The sequence below is a fragment of the Carassius auratus genome, unplaced genomic scaffold (genome assembly GCF_003368295.1).
Source record: "Carassius auratus strain Wakin unplaced genomic scaffold, ASM336829v1 scaf_tig00020840, whole genome shotgun sequence".
Classification (NCBI taxonomy): Eukaryota; Metazoa; Chordata; class Actinopteri; order Cypriniformes; family Cyprinidae; genus Carassius; species Carassius auratus.
The window spans coordinates 242,501-265,000 of record NW_020525063.1 but is presented as its reverse complement, the minus strand read 5'-3'; the positions used below and the strand labels follow the sequence as shown (position 1 = coordinate 265,000).

Genomic DNA, 22,500 nt, shown 5'->3' with positions numbered 1-22,500 from the left:
CGTTGGGTTAAATGGGTCACATCGTGTTCAGACATGTTTATACTTTATTCAATACTTGTTGTTATGAATGTTAAGTGCTCTGTGGCTGAGTAAAATATGAAGTGGTGTTAAATATCATTATCTGGACCGCTATTGATGCTTTAAAGTATATCATAGAAGACAGAAAGTTCTATCTACGTTATTGATAACTTAATGCATGGTAGAAAATCTGAGAAGTGTCTGAATCCTTTCTCTCTGCTTACATTTTAGGGTTTAAGAGATATAGTCATATTCTGACTACTGTTTAATTTATGTTTGTAATGTTTATTGAATGAGTGTTGAATGAGTCTATGCATATGTTTCCTTTATTCATTTGTATTTGTTCTCTCTTTATAGAAACCACACTAGAAATTACTCTCACATTTAAACTCGCTCATACAAGAAAGAGGAGGAATAAACAGAATAATAAGAATTATCTTTCCGCTCTTCATTTCATACTCTGGAATATTTCGGCCTTAAGTGGTGTTCTGGCCGACACACCTGAGTGAACCTGGTGATAAACCCAGAATTAGCACCTAGACTGAGTGTTTAACCATTATCTTCACTTCAGCTGCACTCTTTCTGAACTCATTATTACTCTGTGATCTGACTCTGAGTCTCAGGGGAAGACCCCCTTCTACAAAACAGTGGATTACTTAAAATAAACCGTTTACTAAGTTACTCTATATTAGACACACATTTCTATCTTTCCCAGATAAGTTCTGACTGAGTGATGACCGTGTGTGTGTGTGTGTGTGTGTGTGTGTTCTCCAGGCTGCTGCTGTTTGTGGATGAAGCCGATGCATTCCTGCGCAAGAGATCCTCCGTGAGTCTCACACTCCCTCACTGCGTGTGTGTATCTGTGTGTGTGTGTGTGTGTGCTGCAGTCATGTGACGTGTGTGTGTTTCAGGAGCGGATTAGTGAGGATCTACGCGCGACTCTGAACGCATTCCTGTACCGCACCGGAGAACAGAGCAACAAGTAAACGCACTCTCTTTCTCACACACACACACACACACGGCTGACATGATACTGATGTGGTGTGTGTGTGTTTCAGGTTCATGCTGGTTCTGGCCAGTAATCAGCCGGAGCAGTTTGATTGGGCCATAAACGACCGAATCGATGAGATCGTGAACTTCATGCTGCCGGGCCTCGAGGAGAGAGAGAGACTCGTACGACTCTACTTCGACAAATACGTGCTGCAGCCGGCCACCGGAGGACGCCAGTGAGCACACACACACACACACACACAGTTAACACACACAATCAGTGAACACACTCAGTCATACCCAAAACAGTACAGTTCCATGATGTATTTAAAGTGCTCTATTTTCACACACTTATTCTGTAGTTAATATACCACAAGTGACTCTTTAGTACTTCAGATAAAGCTGAGATCATCAAGTGTGCTGTGCTGTGTTGGGACACCACGGATATGAACTAACACTGCTCTTTTAACACACTGTCTCTGGACTTCAGAGAGTGTGTGTGTGTGTGTGTGTGACAGATGGTTCATGTGTTCAGAGAAGATAAATGACAAACTCTAATCCTCTGCATGTGTCTCACACTCCATCTCTGTGTAATGCTGAGAGCTTCAGTGTATTATTAACACAACAGATACCGTTTCATCAGGTGTATGAAGTAAACGCTGTGCGTGCGTGCGTGTGTGTGTGTGTGTGTGTGCGCAGGAGGATGAAGCTGGCTCAGTTTGATTACGGACTGAAGTGTTCAGAGATCGCGAAGCGTGTGGAGGGAATGTCCGGGCGAGAGATCTCCAAACTGGCAGTGGCCTGGCAGGTGTGTTCTTCTGTTACTGACACATACAAAACATTTGCTCTGGAGGCGTGTGCCGCAGAGGCTCATGGGTAATGTGTGTGTGTGTTAGGCGGCGGCGTACTCCTCTGAGGATGGTGTACTGACCGAGGCTATGATGGATGCGCGGGTGGATGAAGCTGTGAGACAGCACCAGCAGAAGATGGACTGGCTCCATGGAGAAGGGGTTCTGGATAACGAGGGCCGGACGATTCCCGCCAAAGCCTCCGCGCCGCCGCTCAAGGCACAGGAAGTGCTCCGCCCTCTACAGGAAGTGCCATCAGAGCGGAGCAAGCCTGACGGGACTCCAGTTTAACGCTCGTGTAGTCTCTTCATGTGTCATTAAAGCTGCTGTTTGTCTGTCTGTATCCATGTTTACTGATCACCAGTCTGTAATATTGATATTCATGTTAATAATCGCTGAGAGACTGAAACAAGTCCACATGAGATCAGTGGAAACTGTTTTTACGGCTGACAGTAAAGCCATTTTCACTTCTTATGACGTCTGTTTGAGTTTGAAGGGAATCGACCAGATCACTAACAACTCTCCAACACGATGTACATCTTTTCACATGAAAGATGCCAAATTAGGTGTGAATTAATGGATTATGAATTAATTTTATCATCAATTTAACAAACAAATTAATAAAACTGAGTCAAAAACACAGTGTTTCAAAAAGACTGCCACTGCAGTCTTTCCTTCCGAACAGAGCGACTCACCGGAATGATTCTGACTCTCCATTGATCCGAGATCCGGTTCAAGTGAACTCGCTGGATTCTAACAAAGTCCCTTCAACAAGTAGTGCCACTCGGCCGCCATCTTGGGAACGCCTCCGGGACGCTATTTCAGGATAACAACAGCAGCTCCTATCTAAATGAATGGGCAGAGAGTCAGAACTGCACTTTCACTGGTCACCGGGACATAGAAACAGCAGTGAAATATGAAATAAATCGCTGAAAAACATTGATGACTTTGCCCCAAAATAAAGTTTAAAATGCCTTTTTCACCACAGGTTATACCTTTACTGTGCATGCACAAGGGTTCCTCAGCTGTGCGCATACGTCAGTGGAACCCCCCTCTCCCAAACCTACTCCTAAACCTATCAATACTAGGGGGTAATAATTTGTCAGGGGGTCAGAATTGGGCTCAACAACGGTCGTGTGCAGCGCTGCAGTCACGTAAACAGAGTCTGATGGGCCCACTTAACATTCTGCACCCCACTCCACCCCCCTCTTGCACGTCCCTGCTGGTGGATATATAATATATGAACTGTCTGACCAAACAATTACAATAATTATGCAAGAAAATTATTATTTTACATGATATGTAAAAATTGATAGCTTGAATGCACTGTAAGTCGCTTTGGATAATAGTGTCTTCTAAATGCATAAATTTAATTTAATAACCCTTAATTTTTAATTTAATTATGCGAGAAAATCTCGTGCCTTGTTAATCTGAACAATTTATTTAGACTTGATTCATTGAATGTGATTATGCACACATTTGAATAAAGCCAAATCAGTTTTAGTAGACATTGGAAATGTGACAGTGAAGTTTAAATTGGACTCAAATGATACCTCTCCACATTTATCAATCCCTGCATGAATCAGTGTTGTTGCAATTAGGCCTGCACGATAAATCGTTATAAAATCGCGATCTCGATTCACCCTGTTCACGATTTAATTTTTAAATGACTTCGTTTAAAAAAAATCAGCCTTTATTTTGAAAGGACCGCTCTCACAGGGCTTCACCCTCAGCCAATGACAAAGCACCTTTTAGTCTCGTGTTTCACTCGTCGAGCGAGCGCGGTAGTTCACAAAATAAACTAAATGGATATTGATGAAAACCCAGGTCCTTTTGGCGAGAATCAGCCAACCACTCAGTCTCAACTTGTTCCGAAAAAAGGCTCGCATTCGGTGGTGTGGAAGTATTTTGGATTCAAGCAAGAAGACCAGGGTCAATCTGGTGTGATTTGCAAGGTGATCTGCAAGGTATGCTTTACCTCAGAATGTTGAATGACGTTTCAACTAACGTTAGCCTATTTAGTTCAGGCCATATTCAGCACAGTGCGTTTAACTTCTAGTTTTGGTAACCTACTTGAATGGCCAGTTGAATGTTAATTGTACAAAAAGCAAGCGGTTAAAGAGTGTTTCTTCTTTATTCATTGAAGCCTCTATGTTTACAGGCTTGTGGTGATGTGCAATGCTCTATACAGTCCCTCCAGAAAAACGCATTTTGTCAAATACGCCGCACTTTCGCCGCATAAAATCCCGATTTCAGGAAGCAAAATATGCGGAGGTAGAATGATTTCATAATTATAATTTTCGTTGCAAAAAAAAATATATATACATATATATTAGCAGAAAGTTGAAAAATGTTGCGTTTACTTCACAGAAGTAAATCGCCATTATTTTTTTATTTTTTATTTTTTTTATTTTTTATTGCAAGAAAAAAAGTTGTACAAATATACAAAAACACAGGGAAGCGAGATATAAATACACTCCAATTAGAAGCAAACATAAAATAAAATAGACATTCTGGATTTGCATATAAAATTATAGTATTATTGATACATAAAAGTGCAAAAATAAACTTACATTCTTTTGGAAAAGTTGTCATAATACATCAAAAACTTGCTACTCTTTTTGTTCTTTGTAAGTCTAAGAGATGAAACAAGAGAGTCCAATTCCATAAGAAAAAGGGGGAAAGACAAAGGAGACTTAAGCCATTTCTGTTTATGAATGAAAAATTTTGCATTCAATATAAGAAAATTAACAACATATTCAACAGATAATAGCTTTGGATTTTCATAATAAAAGATAACATCTTTGAGGGTAAAAGTGTGGGACACATTTGTAAGGTTAGAAATGTAGGTGCTTATGTCACCCCATAATTTGTTGGTAACACCGCAATCAAAAAACAGATGGGCAGCTGTTTCCTCCACAAAACCACAAAATGAGCATGATTCATCGACATTAGAATATTTTGAGATAGACAGATTAACGGGGTAAATTTTATGAAGGATTTTATAATGGATCTCCTTTACCTTATTAGAAATGCAAAATTTACTTGGCAGGAGCCAGGCCTTTCTCCAATTTATATTTGTTAAAAAGGAACCCCAGTAGAATTTCCCTCTTGGAACAATCTTTCTTTTTGTCTGAAATATTTTGCGGATATGTCTGTTATTGCATTTCCGATCTAAAATACCAATACCCCCCAAACTTAAAGCCGGATAAACACTGTTGCCTTTACTGAATTTAAGGTGACTTGAAATTAACTGAGTTAAACCTACTGGGATGGCTCTCATCAAATTATTATATTCCTTTGGTGGGACTGGAAAATTATGAAGATTCATAAATTGTTCGTAAGTTAGAATATTACCAGACTTGTCAAACACAGATAGAATAGAGTTCAAGTTATTATTAAACCATCTAGGGAAAAAAAGTGATTTATTTCTAACCGTTATATCAGCATTATTCCAAAGGAAAACTTTATGGGGGGAGAATCCATGGACAAAACACAATTTCCAGGAAAGAAGACATTGATGGTGGAAGTTAGATAAGGAAATAGGTAACTTACCAGGCAGAAAATTACATTTCAGTAAGAAAGATAGGCCACCAAGTTGGTCAAATATCTTATTTGGGATAAAAAACCACATTGACATTGGATTTGGAAGGCATCTTTTCAGCCAGTTTACTTTAATAAAGGTGTTTACAGTGTCTGCAAAGTCCAAAAAATCAAGGCCACCTTCGCTTCTGGAGTTGGTAAGGACATCTCTTTTTAACTTGTACGGTCTATTTTTCCAGATAAAATCCAAAAATATTTTATTAATTTCCTTTATAGCTTTATCGTTGACAAACAAAGAAAGAGCAGAATATACAAAGTGAGAGAGCCCTTCAACTTTAGATAAAAGAACTCTACCATATAATGTAAGATCTCTCTGAAGCCAGATATTAAAGATCTGTTTCGTTTTTATAATTTTATCAGAAAAATTTCAATGATGTCTACTGATTACATTTCTACTGATATGAATTCCTAAATATTTTACACTTTTTTTAACTAGGATGCCTCCTAAGACTATATCATCCATATCGTGAATTGTCATAATTTCACATTTCAAAGTATTAAGTTTTAGACCTGAAGCACATGAGAATTGTTCAACCAAATCCAGAGCTTTTGGTAACTGACATTTGTCCTGCAAAAACAGCGTAGTGTCATCTGCTAGCTGTGATATTTTGAACTCTCTGTCAAAAATTGAGATTCCTTTCAAACTTTCATCTTGTTTAATTCTTAGACAGAGTAACTCTGTGGCTAAAAGAAATAAAAATGGGGAGATTGGACAGCCCTGTCTGACTCCACGATATATATTAAACCTCTTAGAAGTGTCAAAGTTCACAATTACTGAGCTGTTAATGCCTCTATAAAACATGGATACAGTCTCCATAAATGCTTTGCCAAATCCAAATAATTCTAGAGTACGAAAAAGAAATTTGTGTTCTATGGAGTCAAAGGCTTTATGAAAGTCGAGAAAAAGTATGAGACCATCAGAATGTATTAAATCGGAATAATCCAGCAAGTCCAGTACTAATCTTATGTTGTTAGAAATGTGACGGCCTTTCATGAAACCAGATTGAGATTCTGAAATTATATTGTCTAAACCATAACTTAATCTTTTAGCATAGACAGAGGCTAATATTTTATAGTCTAATAACAGAGTAATAGGTCGCCAATTGTCGATTATTAAAGGATCCTTGTCTTGCTTGGGTATAAGAGAGATGACTCCCTGTTTCATAGTAGCCGTCATATCTCCCTGACTGATGCATTCATTATACATATGAAATAATGGTAATTTAATAAACTCCCAAAAATGAAGATAAAATTCTACCGAGAGCCCATCAATCCCAGGGGATCTACCTTTTTTCATTTTATGTAGAGCTTGCTTGATTTCATCAATTGATAAAGGGGAATCACAAATTTGACTATACTCTCGATCAATAACTTTAATATGGTGTTTAATTAAATCAATAAATTTCTCAGAAATATTATTGCTGAAATTAGAGGTATAAAGAGTGCTATAAAAGTTTGCAACAAAATCAGATATTACTTTTTGATCTTTAGAAATGACTCCATCAATGTTTAGTGCAGAGAGAGCTTTCCTCTGACCGTTCCTTTTTTCCAGGGCAAAAAAATAACTAGAATTGCTTTCCCCCTCCTCCAACCATTTAGCACGAGACCTTATATATGCCCCTTTAGCCAAATCTAAGTAGGCTTTATCAAGCTCCAAATTTAACTTTTTTATTTCTAAATGTTCTTCTTCTGTAATTTTACTTTTAGTCAATAATTCATTAAGTTTATTAACCAACTCTGAATCAGTTTGACGTTTACTCTTTTTAATTTCTTTACTTCTTACAACTGCTGTATGTCTGGCTTTATATTTAAAGAACTCCCATGTTTTTTTATAATCCCCATTTAAATCAGTAAATAATTCTTTGATAAGCTTGATGATACTATGATTAAACTGTTGATCTTTTAGCAAGGTATTATTAAATTTCCAGTAACCCCTGAGTCTCGGATTATCCTGGACGTCACTTATCTTTAAAAAAACTAACTTATGATCAGATAAGGGGGCAATGGTGTGAGAAATATCTTTTAAATAGCTAAGAATAGAAGAAGAAATTAAAAAAAAGTCAATCCTGGATCTAAGAGATAAAGTTTTATTTGACCAGGTAAAATCTTTAGTATAAGGGTTAAAGAACCGCCATGCATCGGTCAGGGAGAGATCTGTGCAAAGAGAAAAAATTAAGTCATTATTTTTTCCACCATCAAGTCTAGGGGGTATCTGTCCAAACAATCATCTATGCATTCATTGAAATCTCCTCCCAAAATGAAATAAGCATCAATATACTTCCTATTTACTTGCCTAAGTTTATCCACTAAATGAGAGAACATTACTCTGTTGGATGCAGAAGAATTGTGACCATATACACAGCAAGTTATGAAGGTAGCATTATCTTGTTGATTACGGCAATAACCCATCTGCCTTCTTCAGAGCTCAAAGTTTCTAAAACGGTCCCTCTAAAACGGTGTAACATAATAGCAGTTCCTGCCGAGTGATTGCTGCCATGACTAAAGAAAATTGAGTTTCCCCATTGATTCCTCCAAAATCTAACATCTGTTTCCCCTGAGTGAATTTCTTGAAGAAATATAAGATCAGCTGCACTTCTTTTACAAAATAAAAAAATGGCTTTTCTTTTTAAACCATCCCGCAAACCTCGAACATTCAACGTTGCAACAGACAACGATTTGAACTTGTACTCCATAAGAACTACCAAACAATTTAAACAAAACCACAAAAAGTAGCTTTCTTTAGCTTAACCCTAAATGTAAAGGGAGAGGTGGTTAATAACCTATGAAATATATTGACTTAGAGTGAAAAACAATTAAAGAATTCAAAAAAATATTAAGGATAACAATTAAGGGGGATCAAAAATAGTAACTTCCATGTTACACACAACTTTATGTATGTTTTTATGCAGATACTGTTGTTAATCGTGTTGTGCGTTTTAAAGTGCTGCATGAGAAAAGAAGCCAGTGCAGTCAGCTTAGGTAACATCAGAATAGAAGACTTGCTTCCCGTCAATCAAAGCAAAAGAGCTGCGGAAGCTTGCTCTCTTGCCTTCCTCCCGTGCCTTCTTCACTAGAGGCCACAACTTGTCCCGCACTGCTCTATCGTCAGGAGACAGAGGCTCCGAAAGACGCAGTTTGTTGTCAGGTAGAAATTTGCAGCCTCTGGCAGCACCCCAAATCAAGTCACGGATGCGACGCAGTGAGAAGAGGATTATGATCGATCTGGCCTTACCATCCGCTCGTTTCGGTCCCAGACGATGAGCAACATCGACACTGTCATTTAGCTCGTCTCCGATTCCAGGAGCGATCTTCTTTAGTATATTAAGAACCAGGCTTCGGACATCCTCGCCATCTTTATCCGCAACACCGTGCAACTTCAGACACCATTTCCAACTGTAACGGCTGCAATCCTGTAGACTTGCTTTCACGGATTTGTTTTCCTTTCTTATAGAGTGGATCTCTGATTCCAGATGATTAAGTGCCTCTTTGTGAATGCCGACATCAACAACAAGCTGTTGCACCGTCGCTGTCAGACTTTGGATTTGTTTCGAGGTTGTTTCGGTGGTAGTTTCGATCGCTGAAATCTTTTGAAAAGTCTTGTCGTGCTTTAAAGCCAGCTCGCGTATTGCGGCCAAGACATCCTCATTACTGATTCCACTAACGTTAGATTCCGCGCGTTTCGATTTTTTGGCAGCTGGCTTCTGAGGAGTATTCGAAAGAGCAGCGACAATAACCTCATTATCAAAGTTTGGACACGAATCAAACCATTGTAACTCCGTGTCTCGCTGTGACTTCAGTCCTGTGCTACTACAGACCGATGCTGAATCCTCAAACTGATCAACCATGGAAGCCATATTGTCAAGACACGGTTGTTTGACTTTCTTCTTTCCTTTTTTTCCCATACAGAAATATGTCAAAATGGAATTATATGACTTTTCCCACTTATGACCACGTTATCAACAGTCTAACAGTTGGTTATATCACCACTTCACCTCTATTTCCCTGTAGAACAAACACACAAACCACCTACAACGCCGCCATCTTGGCCGACCCCCAAATCGCCATTATTTCCCAATGGGAACCTTATGAAGTGACGTAATTGCGCGACGTGAACATCATCTGTGAAGCCCGCGGTGAAACCAGGGTGAAGGACGCAAATCATTCTCATCTGCCAACAAAAATAAGCGCAAAAGAGCGCGAAGCAGTTACCCGGGGTGTTACATGACAGTGGGGGCAAATTATTTTGAGAGAGGGATGAGGATCAGGATGACGAATGATAGGCCGTTAGTTTTCATTTCCACAGTGGACTGTTGTAGTTTCATTCAGAAGTTGATGCACCTCTACAGTTGTAAGATTGTACTTTTTTGTTACAGAATAGTACCAAAACCTTACAGTTGTAAGTATATTAGTAGTATGTAAAATGATTTACGTTGCAATAAGAGATTGCACTTTGCAATTCCTGTAAAACAGCATTTGTATATTTGTGTGTATATTTTGTTTGTATTCATTTTTACAGAAGTAGTTGAATATTCCTTGTGTAAAGCTAGAGAACTTGTTTGACTCAATGTTTTGTAAGTTTGAGCCATGTGTTAATTAAGGTCTGAAATAAAACAGAATTAGAACTTAAATATTATGTGATTTAGTATGCTTGCTCATCATAGGAAGTCATAATAAATTACTCTTTACAGTAAGGTAGTAGCCTAGTGAGAACAGGGTGTTGGGGGGGGGGGGTCACCTTTTTTTCTCTTTTTCATCAAACCGCAGTTTTTGCAAGTTCCCGCAATTTCATAGCATAAGATTGCAAAAATATCCTGCATATTCCATCGCATTTTTTAAGAAAACCTGCCGCAAAATCAAGGATTTTTGCCCGCAACAATCACAAAAAAATCTGCGTTTTTCTGGAGGGACTGTCTATAGGTGCCAAAACAAATATTTTTGGTACTTCCAATTTGTTTTGTTTGTCATGGTTCATGTGTGCAATAAACATTTACATTTCATGAGAGAAAAAATCGTTGTCGAGAATCGTGATATCAATTCTAAGCTAAAAAGTCGTGATTCATATTTTTCCAAGAATCGTGCAGGCCTAGTTGCAATCGACTTTGAGTATTCTGTACGGCGTATGGTGGAACTGAATTAAAGCCTGAGAGCGTGGCCAGTCTTCAGTGTGTCACACCCAAAGTGCAGGTGTGTTTACCCTATTACATCACCCGACACTCGTCCATCCCAGTACTGCGTGAGGAAGCATGTGAACAGATGCACCTGATAAAAAGAGTCGAGACTGTTGTAATCAAGCGCTCTACCTCCACAGAGGAGCTGATAGCACAACATCCAACAGTTTTAGAAGGGCTCGGTCAGTTTCCGGGTGAACATCATATTCATGTGGATCCAAAAGCAATCCCGGTCATACATGCAGAAGAAGTCCCTCAGCAGTGCTGAGCGAACTGAAGGACACGCTGTTACACACAGACGTCACCGCTCCAGTCCTCCTCGGGGCAACAGACTGCTTATCACTGAAATAAACAATCTTGATTCCTGAGAGATGTTGCAGAAACGACATATCTCACATCAAGAGATGCAGCGCACAAACGTCTGTAGTGGCCTGGAATGACCGAACACATGAGCAGATGGATGAGATGTTTCAGCCAGGAACCAGAAAGAGCCGCTCATCTCTCATGAAATCCCAGAGCTCCTCTGGTTAGGAGACATCTTTCAAATCAGAGCTCAGTCATTTCTTCTGATGGTGGATTACTCGTCAAAGTTTCCTGAGGTGATGAACCTCAGAGACAAGACTAATTAAAGCAATGAAAGCAGAAAGCAGACAGCAGATTCCCCGGTGTCTCGTCCCGTTACAAACACTGATGGTTTTACTGCTCGTGAGATGGTGAAGTTACTCGGAGCGAGCGAGAGAACCGTCAGACGGAGGATGAAGCATCACCTGAGGCCAGAGAAAGTTCACCGATCTCCGGCAGATTTCACCGGGATCTGAGTATATTCTGTTTTCACACTGGTTAAGTTAACCTACGTTTCCACGGTTATCACATCGGAAATTCAGAAAAGTGTTGTTTTTTCATGTAAATATATATATTATCTTCTCTATTAGTAGTTTAATGGTCCAGACTGGTTTAAGTGTTTGAGCTGGACCAACACCCAATCAGGGCTGTTTCCCAAATACATTGTAAACCTAGATCAGTTTAAATATATCTCTTTTTATAAGAATCTATAGCTTTTGTTCAATATAAGTGAACATTTGATTAATTAGTTTTAATAATCAGGCAAAATCAGAGTCATGCTTCATTCTGAAGATCCTCTTTCAATGTTTCCTGGTGTAGTTACACTATAAGTGTTACAGATTCACAGAAGACTGTATCATTTCATCAAGTGTTTCTGATTCAGAGCGTGACCGCAGCCTTGAGGAAACACAGAAAGTGTCCTAACTCTGGAGATATTACTCTATCACAAACACATCATATCCACTGGAAAACTATCGTTCTTAAACAAAATAATGTGTTGTAATGTGACTAAAATCTGTCTTCTCTGAGGCACACATTACTTGCCTCATGTTCCTGCAGGACATATTTGTATGAGTAACACTCAGTATCATTGATTTATAAAGGTTTCTTTAGCTTCTGATGCGACGCGCTGCTCGTATGAAGGAAAACTGTTGGATGGCTCCATTAAATTATGGAGATTATGTAATCATATTGATCTACTGTCACACAGATGTGAAATATAATGGTAGTATTAACTGTAATTGGCCATTTCAGGTGATGTGAACATATTTCATATCTGATGACTGGGTGATGTGTGTTATTGGTGCTTTCTGATACTGAACTTGTTTTTCTGATATTCTTGTGTATTCTGTAGATGTCACGGTGGAATCGAATCGTATCTTTCTGTGTCTCCAGATGACCGAGCGTCCCTGTGCTCATGATTCAGTCTGGTGTCCCATCAAGAGTCCGGTCTGACCAGGGTTTGGAGAATACAGCAGAGACCCAAAACATTTGACTAAACTTCATCTTATCTGTTTTACTGAAGAGAGCTTCTGAAGGATATTGGGATTAACGTTTAAGAGGATGCTGTGCCGATCTTCATTTATTACAATATTGAGGTGTGACTTTAGAAAATAAGCATGATCGCTCTCAATACAAATGAACGCTTTATTGTTTTCCACTGTATGTTCTTAGGTGTTGGGGACTAATGCATCTTAGAGCTACATTTAGTGCAAATACTACATACTTCCAAACCTGAATGCATTTCTGTCTCCTGCTGAACACTAAAGAAGATATTTTGAAGAATGTTGATGGTCCATACTAGAGAAGTCAATGGGACCAGTTCAACAGTTCATTAAAATATCATCTTTAGTGTTCAGCAGGAGACAGAAACAGTTTGGAACAACACGAGGGTCTTAAGATGAAGACTTTCACTCAAGGGATGTTAGGAGTCGTTCATGTACTTTCACTTGAATGTGAATCATGAACAATCACAGTTATTTACCTGGTCACGTTCATCTTCTGTCAGATATCAGACCCTTGAAGCTTGGACAGGAGATGTGTAATAGTTATGTGTTGAGTGTTCAAGACACTCAAAGCCTGTAATATATAACCCATTCTGTCATTATACCAGGTCTGAACACTTGCTTCTGGTTAGTGTTAGGAAGCTGTGCAATAACTAAAGGATAATCCACGGCCAGCTGTGCTTTAAACCATTATAATGCACAACACAAGGGCAACATCTGACATGACTTTATAGATGATGCTGAATTAAACTCTAGAGTAAATTAAACCTTACCTCACAGTTAGAACAGACAGTGGACCGTTAGTCATTGTGTCTCTCCCTCTCTCTCTCTCTCTCTCTCTCTCTCTCCCTCCCTCTCTCTCTCTCTCTCTCTCTCTCTCTCTCTCTCTCTCTCTCTCTCTCTCTCTCTCTCTCTCTCTCTCTCCCTCTCCCCCCCTCTCTCTCTCTCTCTCTCTTCAGGAGTTTAACGTAGATCATCTCTGTCACAAGATCTGGCTGATGCTCCGGATCTCTTATAAAACATCAGGTTTGACCTCAGTTCTCTTCTCTTTCGCTGACCTATTCTTCAGAAGAATCTGTTAGATGACAAACAAAAGAGCATGAAATGAATGTTGTATACAAGAATCAGGAAAAACATGTTTTCCAGAACGAGTCCGATACCTTGTAATACGATACATGCATTTTTGGTACTCTCCGATACCGATACCATATAATCGATACCTGTCATATTAGTCGGCTTATTTGTTCATCAAATAAATATTTCCTTCAGATATGTTCATGCTTAATTAAACCTGCTTAAATGCATTGTGTGAGCTTACTCTCTTCATTCCTTGGTCTATCATATCTGATCTTTATTTTAATATCCCCGCTCATATTTAGAGCCAAGCGCTCCGTGATGAGGAGGGGGTCAGTGCTACAAATGTTTAGGGGTGCAGTGAAATATCAATTTAGTCCAATTTTGATACTACAACAAAACTAGTAATTACTCAAATGTGAAGCGACACTGCACATTCATTTCTGAATAGATTACATATAGATGGATATTTTAGTAAAGTTAAAGAGCAACCTATTTAGTCAAGAGCAGTGAGTGATGTATTGATCTGTGTTTGATTCACATTAAAACACAGCAGCATGTGTTCTTGTGTTCACTTGTGTTTGTGAGTACACACACACGAGATGAGAAACACAATATAATCCAGTATTCACTCGCTGAGACACTGGTTATCTGTGTTCACGCTTTGAGTGTTCTTGATCTGAACACACGTCCTGTAATAATCAAGAGAATCACTTGTTACACATTAATCAGGTTCATGTTTAACACATATATGATTTAGTCTGAATGTAAAGAACACGTGCTGCGTGAACGATCATCAATCAGGAGTGCTCTCTCTCTGTTAATGTCAATTATAAACTACATCTGCCTCCTTCTACTTTCTCTGTCACTGACGTCTGACTGAACTACAGACTTTACCCTGACATTTATAAGAGAGATGTGCTACACCAGTCTGCACACGTCTGTGCCGCTGCACGCTCCATGCACTGACAATACGTGCAATATTAAATTACATACAAACATAATCATTTAGAGTATTTTTCTATATAAAAGGCTTCTGTTAAAAGTAGACATGTGCAGCTAGACCTGGTCCGTCTGATGCATGAGTCTGGATCATTTCTGACGCTTCAGACAGAAGGTCATGTAGAGATAGTGTTGAGTTTAGTGAGGTTTTCATGTATTTCAGGGTGTCTCACGACCCAAAACTATGAGGCTTAGACTAGGGTCAGGCCATAGTTCAGTCGGGCCAATCAAATCTCTTGTTCAAATATCAATTATAAATGTGAACTGATGGATCAAGAAGAAGATTATGCATTCTAGGAATTACAATAAGAAAGTTATATATATGTATAATAATACATAAATAATAAAAAAAATATATATATATAACTTATATAACTAATTTAATAAAATAAGTATTCATCTATTTCCTTTAGAAACATTTCCTTTAAATCATGGTTTTTACATAAGTTACTGAAGACCCCAGTCATATGCTGATTATTAATTATTTGTGCAGGTTTGAAGTCTTATATTTGAGTTTATTAATCCTGCAGATAGTCTGGAAACACTGGCACTGAACACACCTTCAGCTTTGCACAACTTGTAAAGAATAAGAGACAGATTTAGCTGTGGTGCAGAGATATTACCTTCCTTTCCAGAGGTTTAACAGATGAAACGCAGAACACATTGACAGAGAAGAGCACACATCTGAGTCTGGAAGAGCACACTGATGTATTTGAGGTCACCTGTGATGGTGTTTGTCTAACAGGTGATTCTGATGCGGTGGTGTTCCCTCAGGACACATGATGAGGTCCATGGTGACCCTCTCGAGACCCCAATCTCTCCAGAACGCTCTTCATCTCCAGGTCAGAGACGTCTGGATCGATCTCCCCAACACCATGAGTACACCCAGCTCAGACAAGGGGTAACTTTCATTCATCATGTTATCATTGCACCGAGGAGATGTTGTAATGTGTCATGAGAATAGGATTAAATGTAAATTAAGAGTGTAGCAGATGTTGACTCTGTTTCTGAGTTTCAGAGATAATAAATGATGCAGAAGAGATCGAGGACAGTGTTGTTGTTCAGTTCTCTGAAGCTGAGGTCAGTTCTGGGATCGTGAAGAGACTCTGGTCTTCAGAAGTTACCAGGCTCCAGAGAGTTCAGCTTCCTCTATTCTTCAACAGATCTTATTTAGTGTTAAGCACAAGCAGTTATGAATCTGATACAGGTCTAAAACAGCTTGAGTTATCCTCTAAGAGAATGAGCCGTAGAAGAGTCATGTCAAGTTAATTATACGTGTCTAGCTCCGGTCTCTGTGTCCAGATGTTTTCAGCTGTATAAACAGTTCGCTTGCTGCTGGATATTGAGACATCTCCTCTGTGCTATCGTAATGTTTTAGTCTGTTATCTGAAGAACACACTGGTTTGTACTGACAACAGTTTTACTGTTCTCTGCTCGTTGTTATTCTCCTCGTTAATTAATCGAAGTCTCACCCATAGACTGACTTCAGCGCTGAGGACAACGGAGGATAGAAACACATCTGAAAGTGTCACTGATGTAGTTGTGTCTGAAGATACACACAGAAATGATTATATCGAGACATTCTGATAATCTCTTAAAGCTAGTCTTGAGCGAAGCCCTGTCTGTGAAACTGGGCCTTTCTGTCTTAAACTGCTGGGTGTAATTACTGATCTAGATGCACACAAGCTGTAATTAGCCTCGCTGTTTAATACAGGGAGGAAGAGTCTGGATTACAGGGTGTTGTAGAAGAGATGGAGGAGGTGTTGGAGGCATCTCGAGGTCTAGAGAGACTCTCTTTCCTCCCTGAACACAAGAGAAAGAAGACTAACATCGAACTGAGGATCTTTGAACAGATTTTATTTGTCTGCGCTCATTTTCAAGGAAAATTGTATTTAACATTGATCAATGAAAGCAGTTTAATAAATGTTCTAAGCAAGATTATATTTAATAAGATAACCGCTATTAGTGGAAATACTGTATTTAGATGTTTATCAAGAACACTTAACTACATTCCCAACATGGAGACCCTCTTATTTAATAATTGACATAACTATAATCAGTTAAAAGGAGAAATACACAGTCTTCACAGAGTGTCAGTGATATTAATGAAGCACACAACTGCTTCTTGAGATGCTCTGCAGTCATTGTTGATGCTAGTGTTGTATAAGAGAGAAACATGTACAGTCCTCTTCTGTCAGGAAAGGGTTAGGGTTAGGGTTAGATTTAGGGTTAGGGTTAGGGTTAGGGTTAGGTAGATGCCAAACACTGTGTATCCCGTCTCACCTGAGCACGTGTGTGCTGTGAACACCTTCTCTCGGGGCGTTTGGGACACCTCTCCCTGCAGAGAAACAGTGTTTTCACCAGCTGAAAATGATCTTTTTTTCGAAAAGGTTTCTTCTATGGAGACAACGGTGAGAAACACTGATCATGCCATGGCTTTCATGAATGAAACTGTTGAAAAACTACTTAAAGATACCGCTAACCACAACGGGAGGATTGTTGCGCTGGAAAAGAAGACCATAGATCTGAGAGAGGAAAACACACAACTCAAACTTCAACTGCTGGAGGCGAACAGCTATCGACGAAGATGGGGGCTGAGACTGCAGGGGATGAAGGAGGAAGATCAACAGGAAAACACTCGGGATATGGTGATCAACATCCTTGGCAAGATCTCTCCGAAAATTGCTGGAAAGCTACCGGAGGTGGTGGATTCCGTGCACAGAATTGGAAAGAGGAAAGACGGTAACACTGCGAGAAGCATAATCATTCAATTCAGCATGCGTCACTGTCGCGATATCGTATGGAGAGATGCAAAAGGCTCCAAGTTTCTGGAGGACGCCCATCTCCGTCTAAAAGAAGATTTGTCACCTGATGAAAGAGCGGTTCGGGCCAAAGAAAGCCAGAGAAGAAGGTAAAAGAGCGTCATTCACAGGTGCCTTTGCTTACATTGAAGGTAAAAGGGTTAATGTTGACGTTTAGTTACACTGAGTGACAATGGACACAAACTGATAGTTGTTTGAAGTTCATTAGACATTTCATAATCCCTAACAACTCACAATGTGATTGTTCTAATATTTGTTGACATCTTGTTGCATGTAAGATCCCGATGGGTCTATTTATTTCTTTGTTACGAGAAACTTAACCTTATTTGGGAGGTCCTTTTTCTCTTTTATTTTTATTTATTTATTTTTTTTCCTTATTCTTTCTGTTGGATGACAGCTTTTAATTTTGGGAGATTAGATCTTATTTCTCTTAATGTTAGAGGACTAAGGGATATCGATAAAAGGAAGGCTTTAAACAAAGGGAGGCTCAGATTATTTTGTTTCAGGAAACTCACTCTTGCGATAATGATATAAAGTTTTGGAAGTCACAGTGGGGTTTTTTGGTCATGGAACAAACCATTCTGCAGGGGTCGCTATTTTCCTCAATAAATTGAAAGGTGATATAGTGGAGATAATTTATTCTGGTGAAGGGAGATGGATTATAATAATATTAAATATTGACAATACGAATTTTATCATTTGCAATGTTTACGGTCATAACAAAAACATCTTAAATGTATCTATGTTTAAAAAACTTACTTTGATACTTATAAATCTAAAAAGTAAACACACAGATGCTTATTTATTGATAGGAGGAGACTTTAACGATACCCCACATGACTCTGTGGATAGATACCCCTCAAAGAACAGTACATCTAAGGTTTTTGAGTTGCTTTGTGATGACTTACAGGTCACTGATGTTTGGCACTTTTTACATCCTCTTGATAAGGAATATACCTGGACAAATAATGCTCTTACTCGTAAATCTCGAATTGATTTTTGGCTCCTTTCTACTAATGCAGTTCATTTTGCTTTGGATACTTTGATTACTTATGCTCCTTTATCTGATCACAAATTAATCTTAATTTCTTTAATTAGCAATACAAATAGTTGTAAAAGAATTCGTGGGTATTGGAAATTTAATAATAAGTTACTTTCAGATACAAAATTTGTAGATTGTGTTAAAAAAACTGCTTCTAAGATGGGAATTTTTCAAATTTAAAGTTAGACAACTGGCAATGCGTCGAGGTAAAGAACTTAAAAGGGTTAATTCCCAAAGATGTCAAGTTCTTCTTAATGATCTTGAAAAGTTATTGTCTAAAGAAAATCTTAGCACAGAAGAGGAAACTTATTTATCTGATTTGCGAAATGAAATAGATGATCTTTACCTTGATTTAGCCAAAGGTGTCTTTATAAGATCCAGGGCTAAATGGTTGGAAATGGGTGAGAAAAATACCAGCTATTTCTTTTCTTTGGAAAAAAGAAATATAAAAAGAAACTCTGTAACGGCTTTAAGAATTGATGGTAATATTAACAAAAAACCCTCTGAAATAAATAATTATGTATATTCTTTTTTTAATAAATTATATAGTTCAAATTATAATGTAAATTATGTGAATTCCTTTCTTCAAAAAATTAAACATTACATTCCAGTAATTTCAAATGAGTTTAAAACGGTTTGTGAAAAGGACCTTACTGTAACCGAACTTACTAACGCAATGCAGTCTATGAAGAAAGGCACATCCCCTGGCTCAGATGGCCTAACCATTGAGTTTTATTCACACTTCTGGGAAACTATCAAGATGCCACTACTCAGAATGTACAAAGATGGTATTATTAATGAAGAATGAAGTACTTCTATGAAACAAGGGCTCATCGCCCTAATGCCAAAACCAGATAAAGATCTTCTCTCACTTGACAATTGGAGGCCAATCACATTACTACATTTAGATTATACAATTATGTCATTAGTTTTTGCCAGAAGACTAAAAACTGGTTTGTCTGAAATAATTAATGAAACACAAACAGGTTTTATGCCTAAACGACATATAAGCTGTAATATAATACTGTAATTTTAGATCTCATAGATTATTCACATCATATTAATTCGGATGCAATCATACTATTTCTAGACTTCTACAAAGCGTTCGACACTATTGAACAGACATTTCTTTTCTTGACATTAGAGTTGTTTGGCTTTGGTGATAACTTTATCAAATGTGTTAAAATGATATATAAGGACATCAATAGCTCGGTTCTTTTACAATCTGATACTTCTAATAGATTTCCTGTTAGCAGGGGAGTGAGGCAAGGTTGTGGAATCTCTCCTTTCTTGTTTGTGTTGTTTGAGGAACTACTCTCTCTGAGTATTCGCAATAATCCTGATATTAAAGGGGTGTCCATTTTTGGCCGTGAGATAAAAATTTCACAACTTGTGGATGATACAACCCTGTTTTTAGAGGATACAAATCAGGTTGGTAAGGCTCTTGAAACAATTAATGCATTTTCAGAGGCGTCTGGTCTAACTTTAAATATTCCTAAATGCGAAATTCTTTGTTTATCTGACTCTCTTGAAACTTCTGTGAATAATATACCCATTAAAGATAATGTTAAATATCTTGGTATTCATATCTCAAAAAAAAATATCTCTTAGACAAGATTTGAATTTTCTTCCTAAAATTAAAAAAGCTAAAACAATATTTAACAATTGGCTTCAAAGAGATTTATCTTTTCTTGGTAGAGTTCTTTTAATAAAAGCTGAAGGTCTAGCTCGTTTTATATATCCATCTTTTTCATTATTTGTCCATGGAAATACCTGTAAACAGATTAATTGCTTATTATTAAGTTTTTTTGGAAAAACAAACATCAGTATCTGAAGAAACAGGTTTTATGTGGTATAAAAGCTGAGGGAGGTTTTGAAATGCTTGATTTGTTCAATGTTAATAATACTTTCAAATTGAATTGGGTAAAGAGTTGTGTCAGTTTCCCAGAGTCTATTTGGTATTTTATCCCACACAATATCTTTTTCATAAAAGTGGGTGGGTTTAAGTTTTTGCTCACCTGTAATGTCTCTCCTTCTAAGCTCCCTATAAAACTCTCTAAATTCCACGAACAGGCACTGTTGGCATGGAAACTTTCCCCACATAAAGTAAAGCTATGGAATAATGAAACTATTCTTGCAAAGAACAAGTCAATTTTTTTTAATAATTGGCATGAAAAGGGAATTGATCATCTTTGTGATTTGTTAGACCCACAAGGGAATTTTTATTCTTATAATGATTTCATGTCCAAACATAATTTCCCTGTCATTCATAAGGAATTTCTTACCAAATGGTCTTGTTCATCTAATGAAATGTCATTTATCATTTGAAGAGATTGTAAAGAGTGAACAGATATTTCTGATTGAAGACAAGAGTATTTACGACCCAAAATGTAGTAATAAAATTATAAGAAATGTGTTTCAGTCAAGAAAACGAATTACCCCGAGGGGGAAATTTTTTTGGAATTCTCTGATAGAAAATATTAGTTGGAAAAAAGCATGGCTCTTGCATTACAAATTTTGTATCCCCAACAAGGTGAAAGAACTACACTTAAGAATTTTGCATAATATATATCCCACTAATGAAATCACATATAAATTTGGTCATGTTAATTTGAAATGTAATTTCTGTAAAAGCAATACTGAGTCAATTGATCATCTTTTCTTTAATTGTTCCCTTGTTAATCAATTTTTGATGGAATTGTCAAAACTCTTTGTTTCAAAACTAAAATTAGATATTGATTTTGTAATGAGAGATGTAATTTGTTTTTTTTCTCACTGTAATCATAAAATAGAATATATTGGAAACATATTTATTCTTTTGGCAAAATACTTTATTCATAAATGCAAGTTTGCTCTAAGAGTACCCAAATTAATTTTCTATGTGACTTCAACTACTTAATTAAGACACTGAAAATAATTAAAAACAAAAAAAGTGTGAAACTTTTGAAACTGTATGATGTTTTGTTGAGTGAAATGTAATTTGATGTAATGGTTTCATTGTATATTTATTTCTTGCATTTAAATAAATATTGAGAAAAACAAACATCACATTTGTTTTTTTTATTTTCATGAATATGGTGGAATATGCAAAAAACGAACGGTTTATTTTATATTTTAGCGTACAAGGACATAAAAAATAAAATAAACAATGATAGTGAACCACGGTGTCTGAGATTGTGCATGTTTCTGGTGAGTTACTGATGTGCATTAACGATATTATAATAATGTAATGATATAATAAATAAGAGAAGGCTATAGTCCCATTTTACTTTTAAACGAATTTCCTTGATTATACTTAAATTAAGTAATGTTTATACTTGATTATATATAACATTTTCAATGCAGGACTTTTACTTGCATCACTGTTTTTTTTTTTTACAGCGCTTAATACATTATTAGGTAAAGGACATTTAAACATTATTTAATGAGGTTAAATTATAGCATTCCTCTCATTGTGGTTAGTCTATGGTCTGCACAAGATCAACTCGCTTGTTTTCTTTGCTGCAACTTTAAATACTTTAAACACAGGATAAGTGTTGGATCTACGTCAGAGCCACCGCGGTGTGAACGCACAGTCAGAAGAAACCGACTCGCTCGAATGAGACGGTTTTCCCGAAGCCTTTTAAAGAACCGACTCGCTATAAAGAATCGGGCTTTCCGAAGCTAGAGCGAGATCCATTTACAGCGAACCGACTCGTTAGAGTTGAATCTGTTTGAGAAAAAGTTAAATTTGTTTCGAGAAAGCCGCTCGCTCGACAGTATAAACTATAAAGTTATAAAAATATTACATTAAAACAGCGATCGTCGCGCTATTGTTCCGCGCGCTGCCGAAACGGATCTTTAAAAGACGTGAAATAAAATGATTGCGTTCCAACCATAGACTCTATAAAAACAACTAAATGCATTCCACTGATCTCTCTCTCTCTCTCTCTCTCTCTCTCTCTCTCTCTCTCTCTCTCTATATATATATATATATATATATATAGATCAGTGGTTGTAACTAGTAAACGGAATACTCTTTTATTGAGAATATTGCAAACCATAATATTTCCTTGCAGCAAACTGTGATTATTGATCTGCTGACAC

General features: G+C 37.6%; 2 protein-coding genes across 5 annotated transcripts in view; both read left to right on the top strand.

The window, feature by feature from the left end:
* LOC113076628 (ATPase family AAA domain-containing protein 3-like) overlaps nt 1-2,330 on the top strand; it is an 8,174-nt gene extending 5,844 nt beyond the window's left edge. Inside the window, exons 12-16 of the mRNA XM_026249319.1 lie at nt 793-844; nt 930-1,000; nt 1,077-1,244; nt 1,708-1,816; nt 1,905-2,330. Coding sequence (XP_026105104.1) covers nt 793-844; nt 930-1,000; nt 1,077-1,244; nt 1,708-1,816; nt 1,905-2,147 — 643 coding nt within the window. The 3' untranslated portion in view covers nt 2,148-2,330. The remainder of the gene's footprint in view (nt 1-792; nt 845-929; nt 1,001-1,076; nt 1,245-1,707; nt 1,817-1,904) is intronic.
* A 1,109-nt stretch (nt 2,331-3,439) lies between these two features.
* Nucleotides 3,440-21,424, top strand: LOC113076626 (uncharacterized). Of its 4 annotated transcripts, none has more exons than XR_003281217.1 (4): nt 3,440-3,823; nt 12,365-12,567; nt 13,434-13,500; nt 15,296-16,765. XR_003281217.1 is itself a non-coding variant. In XM_026249318.1 (3 exons), the coding sequence occupies exons 1-3, from the start codon at nt 3,662-3,664 to the stop codon at nt 17,463-17,465; spliced, it is 843 nt and encodes a 280-aa protein (XP_026105103.1). In that variant the 5' UTR covers nt 3,440-3,661; the 3' UTR covers nt 17,466-21,424. The 4 variants fall into 4 exon arrangements, 1 of the variants encoding a protein (XP_026105103.1); XR_003281215.1 differs by having other exon boundaries at nt 12,324-12,567; XR_003281216.1 differs by lacking the exon at nt 13,434-13,500 and having other exon boundaries at nt 12,324-12,567.
* The last annotated feature ends 1,076 nt before the right edge of the window (nt 21,425-22,500 follow it).

Coding starts and splice junctions, on each gene's coding strand:
- LOC113076626 (XM_026249318.1), top strand. CDS start 3,662: ATGGATATTGATGAAAACCCAGGTCCTTTTGGCGAGAATCAGCCAACC. Junction 3,824..15,295: donor TTTGCAAGGTGATCTGCAAG/GTATGCTTTACC, acceptor TTTGTCTAACAG/GTGATTCTGATGCGGTGGTG. Junction 15,452..16,940: donor ACACCCAGCTCAGACAAGGG/GTAACTTTCATT, acceptor TTTTTCGAAAAG/GTTTCTTCTATGGAGACAAC.